Genomic DNA, 12,442 nt, shown 5'->3' on the forward strand with positions numbered 1-12,442 from the left:
TAATTATATATCTTGATAGTGAGTGTGTAACATTCACTACTTTTGCATTCTTGGTCGTTTTTTCATCCATCTGCACATAATTACACAGGTTATGAAGCTCAGTTTTAGAATTTTTTAAATCGATCAACCACAATGTTAGTGAAGAAATGATAGAGAATGTTGAATTTAAATGTGAAGAAATGATAGAGAATGTTGAATTTAAAAATTGTACTTGGGAAGAAATTCTGTTTGGGTGGAAGGAGGATAATCGGGGAAAACATCAGTTGTTAAATCACATTTTAATCTTGGTTAAATATTTGATTTTTAAAAGTAGAGAATATGGAAAGCCGCCTACATAATATGTAGGCGGCTTTTTTTATTTCACGATATTATCGTGAAATAAAAAATAATATTTTAGAGGATAGATTTGAGGAAAAGAAATTAGCATCAATGAAGGGAACTTTAACCATTCATTTTAGTAAATGGGAAAATTTGAAAATAAGTATGGAAGGACCCGGAGCCAGATGTCCACGGGGAAGGGGGGAAGGGAGGGGAAGGGTAGAGGGGAGAGGGAGGGGGAGGGGGAGGGGGAGGGGGGTGATTAACGGGAATATCGATTCCATTTGGTTGTATATCGATTTTATTTGGGTGCATATTGATGTGTTAAATATGTCTTTGTACCGTTACGCTGAAAGTACAGCTCCATTTAATATAAATATATATATATATATATATATGCGCTGTAATGTTAAAAGGACAGATCCATTTGATTTTAATGAAAGCAAGTAAGCAGTGTATGTTTTTTTTTTTTTTCTCGGTGAATTGTATTTCCTTTGCTAATGCACTGTTCCTGCTGAAAGTACAGCTTGGTTTGATTTCATTATAATTGTGTTTTGTTAAATCGTGAATTCTGTAATACATATGATTCGATTTATCATGAAATTGTATTGAATATGGAATCAATAAAAGATTATGGAAAAAAAAAGTTAGTGGCTTTAAACTGGTTAACATTGCGGTTGATCGATTCAAAAATTATAAAACTGAGCAGCATGCCCTCTCTAATTATGTTCGGATGGATGAAAAACAACCAACAATGCAAAAATAATGAAAGGATTACATTCATCAGCAAGATATATATGAACATTGTAATTATAGACTACGATAATAATTCCAGTACTGTAGTCTATGGGGTGATCTTTTAGGTTCTCACTCTTTTGAAGCACTAAATAATAACCTTGATTTTTTTTTTTCCACAGGTTCATTTTTAAAGGTCCACTGAATTAGAAATGCAAGTTGACTTCTATCTATCTGTAGTAATTTTTACATTACATATCTTATGGGTTTGGGATGTGAATATGTATTGTATATGTTATAATATTTTTTGAAATATTCTTTTCTTGTGGGGTAAGCTCCACCCCTTAAAAAAAAACCCTCAAAACTCAGATGACTTTTCTGACATCATCAGTCAATCATTATTAACCTATAAATCCTGTGAACAAAAGACATTGGTATGTCCCCTCCAATCAACTGACAATCTCTTCACAAAAACATGGCATTTTTGTAATGGTTTTTCTGTGGCATTTCTGATGCAGCAAGTAGACATAGAATTCAATTTACCCACTTCAGAATTGGCATTGTGTGGTGAAAGCAGTGCTATTGTTCAGAGGTTGTCATTAGGTGGGAAAAGACATACGACAGTCTTTTGTTCACAGGATTCTAGGTTAATGATGATTGACTGATGATGTCAGAAAAGTCAACTGACATGAATCATGATTGATGCATAGGCATAGCCATAGCTAACTACGACCAGCAGCCCCATACGCATAGTAGCTATGTGTACAGGGGCTGCTGGTCGTAGTTAAGCCATAGCATACATACATAGTTCGTTACATTGAGGTCTATACTATACGCAACTAGTTAATTTAAGGAGTTAAAACGAAGTGAACAACACAATTTTACAAGTGTCAGAACAGAGGTAATACAATTACAAGTCTAGTAGGTAAAACAATCAGCGCCAAACTCAAAATCAAATTACTCCGTTGATACACGTGCAAAAAAAGGGGGGCTTCAATAACATGTAAATTCCCATAGACAATCAGCGCTCGATCACCGCTTGATTTTTAGCACCCCTCCCCGATCGAGGAGTCTTGTAGAGTGACGTAATATCTCTCGACTCTGATTGGCCAAAAGTGATAAATGCCGTGTGCCGTGCTCCAAAAATGGCTCTCGGATCGATTCACAAATCCGGCAAAAAATGCCGTATCCGACAAATGGAACGGTACCGTTGCAGTGTAAACGGCTTCATAGGACTTACTCGGGAGCGATTTTTCGGGTTGCCGTGATGCCGTGCCGTGGTGCCGTGCCGGATTCGGTGTAAACGCGCCTTAGTCTCCCCTCACCTCCGGTGGGCTCGAAAAAAACACAACAAAACAAAACAAACATATTAGCATAATACTGTTGCTGTATTAACCTACCAGCTCATTCTGCCAAGCTATTAACGTGTCATAACATAACAAGAAAATTGCAATTAAATCAGAAAGGGAAGTTGAGAGATATTAAAAAGGGAAATAGTTTCATGGAGGTTAGGGGAAACTCACGTAGTATATAGCGACATATTATTTCAAATATCAAGTAGTCATAATAATAATATTTACAACATTAAAATGTATTTAACTACTCAGTTAAATATGTCCCTCGGATAGGACATAAAATGGAGGTCCCGTGTATGAGAGAGTCACAGCTCATGCACGTAAAAGATCCCGCTTCATTCATTCATCGCAAAGAGCAGGGTGTTTAACCCGGTGAAGTGGTCCCACCTCACATCCAACTGGACCCCATGGAAGACCAGCTTAGCTTAGCTGAATATGGGCTATCCAGCCATCGTCTCGGATGGAAATGAACAAACAAACAAACAAGTTAATGGAGCGTCGCTGATAATAATTATCAAATATTTTGTCTAGTAATATATCTGTTCTATGGGAAGTTACAAGAAATGCACAGTGATTGCTTTAGATATTGTGTGTAGTGCAATGTATCTGCAAACATACTGAACTAATGCGTTTATTTGCATTGTTACTTTTACCTGTCTGATGTTAGCATGCATATCATTATCATGACTTTGTTGAATGGTAAAATCATACGGCAGCCGTACAGTCAACATCAGTCACAAAGAACAACTGTCTCTTCATAGATTATTGACTTTTCCTACCAGAAATCACGCAGTGGACACAAAGGTGCCTTACAGCCCCCCCCCAAAAAAAAAAAAAAAAAAAAAAAAATCAAAATCTTCTTTTTAACGATTTGAATTACAAATTAGGGAGGATTCATTTCTTTCGCATCCCATTCTAGAATTACATTAGTCAGCTAGCAGTTATGACATTGAAGACAACCTAAGGCTGTTTAAAACAGGCAAAATTATACATTCTTGTACCTTCAGACACAAATCATGAAGAGGAAGACACTATACCGCGTAATTCGCGACTCATTCTGCAGTGTTCAAAAACTCTCTTATGGTTTGTTCTATAATCCTTTCGTATAGTCATTCTAAGTTGATTTGATATTGTGACCGATAGCAGAGTTTCACAGAAACATGCGGAGATCACAATTCTGTGCGTTTCACCAATTGAAACGAAACTCAAACTGTTAAAGCCCTTTGTCGGTTTGCTGCGTCACAAATTGAGTGGAAACGCCAGTGGGAAGGTGGCGTGACAACAGCGTCACTGAAAAGTTATCTGTTGTTTCATTTTTGTCTGAAGTCATGAATGTGCAGGAAATTCTACAGGGAAAGAAATAGAGTCATTTATAATTCCAATATGGTTGTTAATGTTTTGTTCCTTCCAAAGTGTTAGTAAGCGCGTGTATCTACTTTGTACATGGAATTGCAACATTATTTTGGAGATGATTCCATCCGAGACAAACTGTTATTGTTTTCCTGTTTCGTTATTTTTATTCATCCCTGAAATTACTACGCTCGATTCCTGTCAAACAAATGTGGCCTTGATATTTGAAGTCATTTTCCATTGCATGGAAGGTCCAGAGTACCACCCACATATCAATCTATTGTCATAACAATTATTGTAGTCCAATACCTATATCAATTTCCATTTATTTTTTTCATATTTCTTAATGAAAAATACATCAAAATAATAATATAACAAAGTGAAATAATACATGATACCCAGCTAGGATGCACAATAGAAATAGAACATGATGGACAATATACATGTATGACAGTTTGATTCTCAGTATAAACGATGAGCTTACTGAAAAGCAAGCTTGTTAAGCGTAGTTCCCAGTATTGCAACCGAGTGTAAAGATCAAGATAAGGAGCACTATACAATGGAGGACGAAACTACGGAAAAAATTCTTTGTGATACAGCCTATTCTCCTCAGATACAAAGTAGGAGAACGAATAAATCACATGCTGCAGAGGTACAGTTGTTATCATAGCAATGTTGACAAGAAAGTTTTAGAGTGCAAATTTCACAATTGGAAAACTATACAGTTGGGTCCTCAGAAGAGATGCGGAAGTATTCGGGTAAAGCAAAACACAACGCTGACAGTTCAACAATGATCTACCAGCCAGTTGCAATGAAATGAGGACATCAATGCCAGCTGTTACCGCAGATACCGTTGATACTTACAGTGCAATAGATGTATAGGACACGGTAGAATAAAGAAAAATGAATGAATGTGAATCCTCAGAGGGAAGAGAATGTTGCTTTAGTATACATATGCAAAACGTAGGTCAGGCCTTCAGGCATCTATTTTTCGTGTAATATGCGTGGGTCGACATAAGTGTACTCTGGGCAAGAGTGCGGTTCTTGGTGGGTCTCGGATTGGTCTGGAGTAATTTGACCAGCATTTGCTCCGAGAATGAGATGGCCATGTTGATCCTTTTTTTTTTTTTCGCTCGGTTTGCCACAGTAGATAGATGTAGAGTACAATCGATCGTTCAGGCTCGTCGGAAAAGGGATAAGCTTTTCACTTTTACTGGCATGCCTGTATTCATGGCATGGCTGCGGTCCTTGGATTTTCTCTGATTGGTCTGGAGTAATCTCTTTGGCAATTGATTTGAGAACGAGGTGGCCATGTTCATCGATTTTTTCGCTTGATTTGCTTGAGTAGATAGCTGTAGAATATAATGGATCGTTCAGCCTCATTGGTAAATAGACACGTTTTTCATTTCTGCTATTATGCTTGTAATCGGGACGTGAATACGGTACCTGGATGGTTTTAGATTGGTAGGGAGTGATTTCACCGGTATTTGCTTCGAGAACAAGATAACCATTTTCATCTACTCCCGGCTTTTCCCTTGATTTGACTGAGTAGATGGCTGTAGAATATAATGGATCAGCAGTGATCACTTCATTTCTATTGGTAGACTTGTACTCAACTCGTGTCTTCCATCGTGACTGTTCTTGAATTGTCTCGGATTGGCGGTTTGGAGCAATTTGACTGGAATTTTTTGAGAGAAAGAGATTTTCATCCACCTCTCTCGGTTGGCTTGTGTAGACGGATGCAGAACCAGGCCTGTCTCTCTTGTTGTTCATTTTCTCTGCGTGATTGTGGTTCTGTGAAGATACATACAACACGCAGGATAATGCTGACAAGTTGATGCAGCTATAACATGATCACTCGATTTACCTGGCCATCTCTCTAGAGACTCGCGGAAACTACATTAGGAATACTTAATCTGCTTTGTGTGTTTTGTCAACAATGACACCAATATCCAGATTTTATGGAGAAGATACATTTGATAATGACTTCTAGAACTACACAATTGACACCATCAGGATCGTTAATGTGATGATACAAATGATGCAAAGGTCTGAATGTGTCGGTTCTAATTCGTGTATGAGCTATGGAATGCTTACTGAATGTTTTTTTTTTTTCATTGCTTGCCAATGACGAAAAACTTGGAATCAATACCTCCTGCCGTGTATCATGTAACTACTAAGCGCACGGTAAATTTACTGGATACATGATTTGCTAGGCAATAGGCTATTCTTACTGGCTGCGAGAACGTATAAATATAGCGAAATTTTGCAGTGAGATGATGCTCCTGCTTCACAGAGATGCTCTTCTTAGATTGAGAATAACATGTCAATGCGCTAAGTTTCGTTTCAGAAGAAGCAAATTTTCGTTTATTTGTCTTAATGTTTTTATAATAGTAGTAAAACATTTATTTCGCACAATCTCCTTTCCGTTTCAAAATGTAATATTTCCAAATATTAGTAGTGATTCTATTTTTTTTTTTAGTGTTCATTATACTTTTTAGAAGTCCTTGTAAACATTCGAAATACCACCATTTTCAAATTTTATCACTAATATATTTCTAACGCGTTCCCCAATTCCATGGTATGAGTGACAAGGGATATAATTGTCATTATCATTGTTATTGTTATTGCCATTGCTACAAGTCCGCGATAACACGTTAACAGTATTGGTATAATCACGAGGCAACCTTTGGCCAGGAAAAAACCCCAAACAAAAACAAAGCACAGCTCTCGACCAAAGACTTTCGCTACCCGTTCTACAATCATCGTATTATGAAGATGAATCGATTAACCGGGGAATGGAAATGTGGTCACTGTAGAATAGCATGCTTAAGAAATCTGTATGAGAATGCCCTTTTGAGTATTTTCTCTGATATTTACTAAAATGCGTTATGCATATCAATATTCCACAAAATGCAAATGTGCATATGCACACTTTCATTTCCGCTAGCACACACATACATACACACACAGAGTAAACATATGGGATACTTACTGAGCAAGTGACGTTGCTCTGTAGCGAAGATGCACAAAGGAAGACTTGTTCCAAATTTGGTGCCTGTGAAGTTCCCATGTCTACCTCCGCAGCGTCCTGGTAGATGTGATACGGATCCTCTTGATGAGCAGTGACTTCTCTGCAAGTGTTGTAATAGTGGCTCGGGAAAGGGTGACCCTCTGCTCCAGCGTCAGTACACATTGTACTAGTTTTGCTCAATACAACATGATCCGTCGAGATCACACTTTGGTTTGTAGTATCTACGGGATGCACCTGCAGTTGTCTATTGTTTGGCTGATTTAAAGTTTGTGATGATCTACGTCTGTAAAGGCAATTATAAGAGACATACACGTTCTTGAAAGAAACAACCAACAACACATTTTCAAGATGGGTTGAAAACATTACTTTCCAACATCGAAAACATTGTGGAACATATTAATATTCAACTTATTTTGACTTCTTCCGAAGAAAAGACATACCATGTCTAGTAAAATATTGTTTGAATATCAAAATCCATTTGTACCCTTTGACATATGAAAATTGTGTTTTCGAGGGCTACATACACATGCATTTTTTTTGTTACTCAAAGTTTCAAGCATTAATTACATTACTTTAGACATTGTTATATAGAATAGTAAAAAAAAAATGTATGACAGAACAATCGCGCTAATATCGAACTACTAATTGTTGATATAATTAGGGAAAAGAAAAGAGTGTCTGCGGGTGGCAATGTAGATTACCTCCCCCCCCCCCAACACACACACACGTGTACACGATATCAGGTTACGTAAACACTCACCTTTTCTTGTGATGCCTCCACAATACCATTAACAGAATGGCAACAAGTATGGGAACAACACACATAAGAACTGCCATTGCAAAGATGTCAACATCTTTCTCAGGAACTTCAGAAGCTGAAATGAAATTAAATACAATAAATCTTTGTCACCCTTTGTAAAAAAAAAAAAAATACAAAAATACATTGCATTGGAAAACGAAATATTTCGTTGTTCTTGACATAATCCCGTAATGAGTGCACATCATCGTATCATCAACAAAATAATCCTGAAATGATAGCCCACAAATGCAATGTACTATGTAATAAAAACACTACATTGCAAGGATGTGCAAAGGATAGGGCACCACCAAGTACGCAGTTTTGAGAAATTACTATTACCTGACTTGAAATTACTCCATTTTAAATCACTATATATTTTGTCGTCTCTGATGTATAAATTGTAAATTGACCAGGGGCCCGTTTCATAAAACTTGTCATCAGTGACAAGTTGTCATAGATGTGACAAGCTACTGAAATCCTTGCATCTGATTGGGAGAGAGCAAATTTGTCATAGAAATGTGACAGTTGTCACTGATAACAAGTTTTATGGAACGGGCCCCAGGTTGACGCGATGATACAGGTTCCAATGCAGAAAACCTTTGTTTCATTTTAGATCGGTACGCATGAAAACTTTGTGTGTGGGTGTGTGTGTGTGTAAAGATAGATCTGCTTATAATAATGAACATGAGTTAATATCGCAAGCAGCAAAACATGTCTGCAATTACCATTTGATATACAAGGTAGAATTGAAAATCTGAGAAAAAACATAAATGGTATCAGTGAAATCATATCTGCTTCATTATTGGATATATAATACAATTACTAGTATGTGTATAGTCAGATGATACCGAATGATAAGGATATGCAACTCACTTCTACTCGTTTCGCTTGTATCTTGTAGGATTACATCTTCAGTTGGTTTGCCATCTCCTGTTTATGAAAAGATCAAAGTATAAAGATAAACGTTACAGACCACCACGATAAGAACATCACGGTATTTAAACCCACAATGACCTTGTAACCTAATGATTTTATTTCATTTTATTTCCACATCCAAATAATAAAAGAATATTGCAAAGTAAAATCGGAGATTTTAAACAAGATTTGTAAAAAAAAAAAAATAAATAAATGTCATTAAGCAAATACAAATACCATACAGACAATAGCATAGCAAGAGTACAAAATATACACACCTATGGAGTAAATGAGAACATTAATTTTCATACAAAGTGGTATTACTTGTGCGCATGCTGATCAAGAGATAATTAAAACAGGATACTATGCCCATGGAAAAGACTTTTACCAGTTACTGTATGACTGAGTTTATATTTCCACAAGGACGAATTATTTACCAATAGCCAGAATACTTGTCAAATTTAAATGAATGGTTCAAATTAAAAATGGCATTATGATTTTACTTTAACTGTTCATATAGGACTTTATGACTGCTGAAGCATAGTTTCTGTTAAATCTAGAAGGCTCATCTGCCCACTTGTATACAGTTGATGTAACTTGTCTATGAACATATCAAAATGTCCAAAAAAAAAAAAGGAAGAAAGGAAGTTGCGTTGGAATATTATTCATTGAATGAGAGTGAGATATACTTTTTTAGTTACCAAGCTATCTGCATGACTAACAGTGGACATTACAATAATTTTCGCAACAGAAGAAAGAAAATGGTAAGTTTAACAGGGTTTTTTTCTTCTTTTTTACCCACGTCTTTAATAATAATAATAATAATAGCTGGTTTTTATATAGCGCATTTCACACACTTCAGGGTTTCAATGCGCTTTACAGACTATTATTACCCCGGTCAATGGATACATTATCAACCAGCACTAACAGTGCTCATTCTCCACTCCCTGGGGAGCATTCCAGCCAGTCGCAGCCAGTTTTACAGGCGCGCACATGCTTATCAACCAACATAAGCTTTCTCATCCTACCGGGTACCCATTTATACTCCTGGGTGGAGAGCAGCAAATAGCAGTAAATAGAAACGGAGCCTTCAGCCGTAAGCAAAAAGAAAAACAAACGAAAAAAGTGATTACAGTAATCATAAACTGAACAATGAGAGGGGTACAAAAGAAAGGTGCATAATTGTAAAAAAAAAAAAAAAAAATCATCTTACTTATAAACGACGTGGCGGTGATCTCGGGCAATGTCGTTAATTCATCAGTAAGCAGTCCCTCGCCTGTTTCATTGGAGAAAACCAGGGGCATTGTGGGTAATAAATAATATTTGTTAATGACCGAGGTACATAGAATCAATCTTTGCTGACGCATATTCGTAGCCAACAAAATGTTGTAATAGTTTACTAAAATACAAATTTAGAGAACACATTGTAACAATCATCAGTTGTTTTTACAACTGTTGGATTTAAGTTTCTCATGGTGTTGATGTGATTTGCTAAAGTGGTAGGGTAGTATTAGGGTTAACGGCAATTCTAAGTCAGATACAACAAGCAAACATGATATCGAATGCCAACAGATATCGAAACATACATCATAAAACAACTACATTAACTCTAACAGCACCTAGCTTGTAAATATTTTGAATGCTACTCATTGGAGATGTAGCCTGTATTCTGTGTAGTCGTTGTTGTGGTGACTGTCCCACCAACGCATTAAACATAGACATGTAAGACTTGATTCAGTTTGAATGTAGCGCGGTAAATTCTCTGGCACAATTAGGAGATATGAAACGCTGTAACTAGCATTGCAAGATTCGGTAAGCTTTTTAAAACTGTCGATAGCGTTTGCAGTACAAAATTCTTCCACGGCTAATTGACATTTAGATAACGGTACGTAAAACACTTCCCTCCCCATCGGTGCATCTTATAACTTTAATAGGAGAAAAAAAAAAGTGAACACTATTTTCTTTTATAAAATGGGTTCAAGAATGTAGCCAATTGGAAGCGCTGAAATGAGTCACGTGTGCGTGCATTAATTCCTTTAACGGCGCTAGTCGTTAAAAGGGGTTTACACTCGCTCACTGACTTGTTTTCTGCCTTTGAGGGCGTTCGGCGCTAGTCGGAGCCTGAGAGCAGGCGGCATACGCAAAGAGCGTCGCCGAAAACATGAACGAGTGATCTCCTTTGATGGTTCCCGATGGCGCAACCGCATTAGTACGCTTAGCAGTGCGCGTGGGAAAGCTGAACATTTAGCGTGGGAAAGTTTAGCAGTTAATGTGAGAAGGGATCATTCTGTGCGTGGATTTCACGGAGAGAGCATCAATTTTGGGCCCTCGCTTAAATTATTGTATAGAGCTATTCATTCGGATACAAAATCGTCAACTCTTGCTACGATCAGAGGCAGTGGAATTTCCAAGATGCCAAAACATTCGCAGCGGAAAGCTTCACGGGCTGCAGCATCGGCCAGCGCTCCTCCGGTACCGACAAGAGCAAGGAGGATTGCTCGAAATGCTCCCGCACCCAGTACACGCCGGGAAGGAACGACTACTCCCCCTCCAGTGTCCTCGCGATCCGCGGGGTCGGCGGCCCGAAGCCCAGCAGACGAACATAATACCAGCCGGGGCCCCGGCGCAAGTTCCGCTGTTGGGCAGCTGGACTACAGGGTGCAGACGGAGGACCGTGCTACGGGGCAGGCGGCCGGGAGAGCTCATGTGACGGCCCAGCCTGAGCAGGACATGGGTGGCGCGGTCGGCGATAACGGTGAGTACCCAAGTAATGAAGGGCTTCTAAGTGCCTTGGCCTACGGTGACCGTACATAAGGTTAATGAAATGCCTGTGGTCGAGGACGATGAACAGGGTCAGTCGTCAGACACTGGATTCCCGAAGCCTCCCCTGATGTCGACACCTAGGGAAGAGCTAGGTTCAACGGTTCCCATATCGACCAAAGAAAAGATATGGAAGGGCGAGTTTGTAGATTTGGGTTGTTTATTCAAGAATGCCCCGATTCAAAGTGTTCAAACCTCTATACTCAGGTGCTGCACTAACTGCGACCAGCCCCAACGTGCAGCGTTGGGGCTGCGCCGTTTTTCGCATTCAGATCGAGGAGTTGTACAAAACGGTGCCGTTTCGGCGCTATATTTTCTTAATTTTTCAACAAAAACTACTAGGATTACTTACATGGGTCGATTAAACCTAAATGATTCATTTCGGTGACTGATGCATTTCATCGCTTATGATGCAGAAAATCTTACAAGGCGAATATCTTCAGCTCACCGATGCTCACTAAAACTCACAACCACTTGCACATGCGCACAGCATGCATGCAGTGCAGTGCATTGACAGCTGTATTGCTGGCTACATGATGCATATTCATTTCACCTTATATGCACCGTGCGATGGTGCATCATTCATATCCTTGAGCGTCCGTAACGTTGACGTCATTGTTCACGCATGCGTACATGCGTACTAATGGATATAGCAGCAAGTCTTTCCACTGTTGCACTAGGTCAGGCCGCTTATTACTCCTAAAATGTGGAAAATTTTGCAGTTTCTAGATAAATGGTTGAGAAGACCCAAATCGAAAATGTAATGCATATTTCATTTTTTATTGTCACTGTGTTTATGATAGAAATTTAGCCGTGCTTTATTTGTGAAGTCGTCGTGAATGTGGCAATGGAGTTATTCGTGATTTTTGCTCCCGCTCAGCTGCGAGGTAGCGGCCAGGACCGCGCCTTGCGGCGCGGTCTCCGGGGCTAGTGCTGCACTACAACTACAGCCGCAGCGCAAAGTCCCACGAATTACCACCATAGAGCAGTGAACTAGTGCCTTCACTGTATACGCGCGCATCAGTGTATACCGAGAGACACGGTTCCCGGTTCAAGTATATGGACGTCGTTAGATCTGCTGCCCGTTTTCCCGGCTATGGCTGGCGCACTAGAGTC

The 12,442-nt window shown here is 38.8% G+C and overlaps 1 protein-coding gene across 1 annotated transcript; it reads right to left on the reverse strand.

Annotated features, from left to right (window-relative positions):
* Positions 1–4,726: 4,726 nt before the first annotated feature.
* On the reverse strand, positions 4,727–7,629 carry LOC140227725 (uncharacterized). The gene is made up of 4 exons (XM_072308132.1): positions 7,553–7,629; positions 6,754–7,075; positions 5,205–5,552; positions 4,727–4,822 (listed from the first exon to the last, which is right to left on the reverse strand). Exons 1-4 carry the CDS (start codon positions 7,627–7,629, stop codon positions 4,727–4,729), a joined length of 843 nt encoding a protein of 280 aa, XP_072164233.1.
* Positions 7,630–12,442: the final 4,813 nt, after the last annotated feature.

The sequence above is a fragment of the Diadema setosum genome, chromosome 4 (assembly GCF_964275005.1).
Source record: "Diadema setosum chromosome 4, eeDiaSeto1, whole genome shotgun sequence".
Classification (NCBI taxonomy): domain Eukaryota; kingdom Metazoa; phylum Echinodermata; class Echinoidea; order Diadematoida; family Diadematidae; genus Diadema; species Diadema setosum.

What these genes read in the sequence shown, in the direction of transcription:
- LOC140227725 (XM_072308132.1), bottom strand. Translation starts at nt 7,629, where the DNA reads ATGGCAGTTCTTATGTGTGTTGTTCCCATACTTGTTGCCATTCTGTTA. An exon ending in TGGAGGCATCACAAGAAAAG is followed by an intron (nt 7,076 to 7,552) that starts GTGAGTGTTTAC and finishes TTGCCTTTACAG; the next exon opens with ACGTAGATCATCACAAACTT. An exon ending in ACCAATCTAAAACCATCCAG is followed by an intron (nt 4,823 to 5,204) that starts GTACCGTATTCA and finishes AAATTACTCCAG; the next exon opens with ACCAATCCGAGACCCACCAA.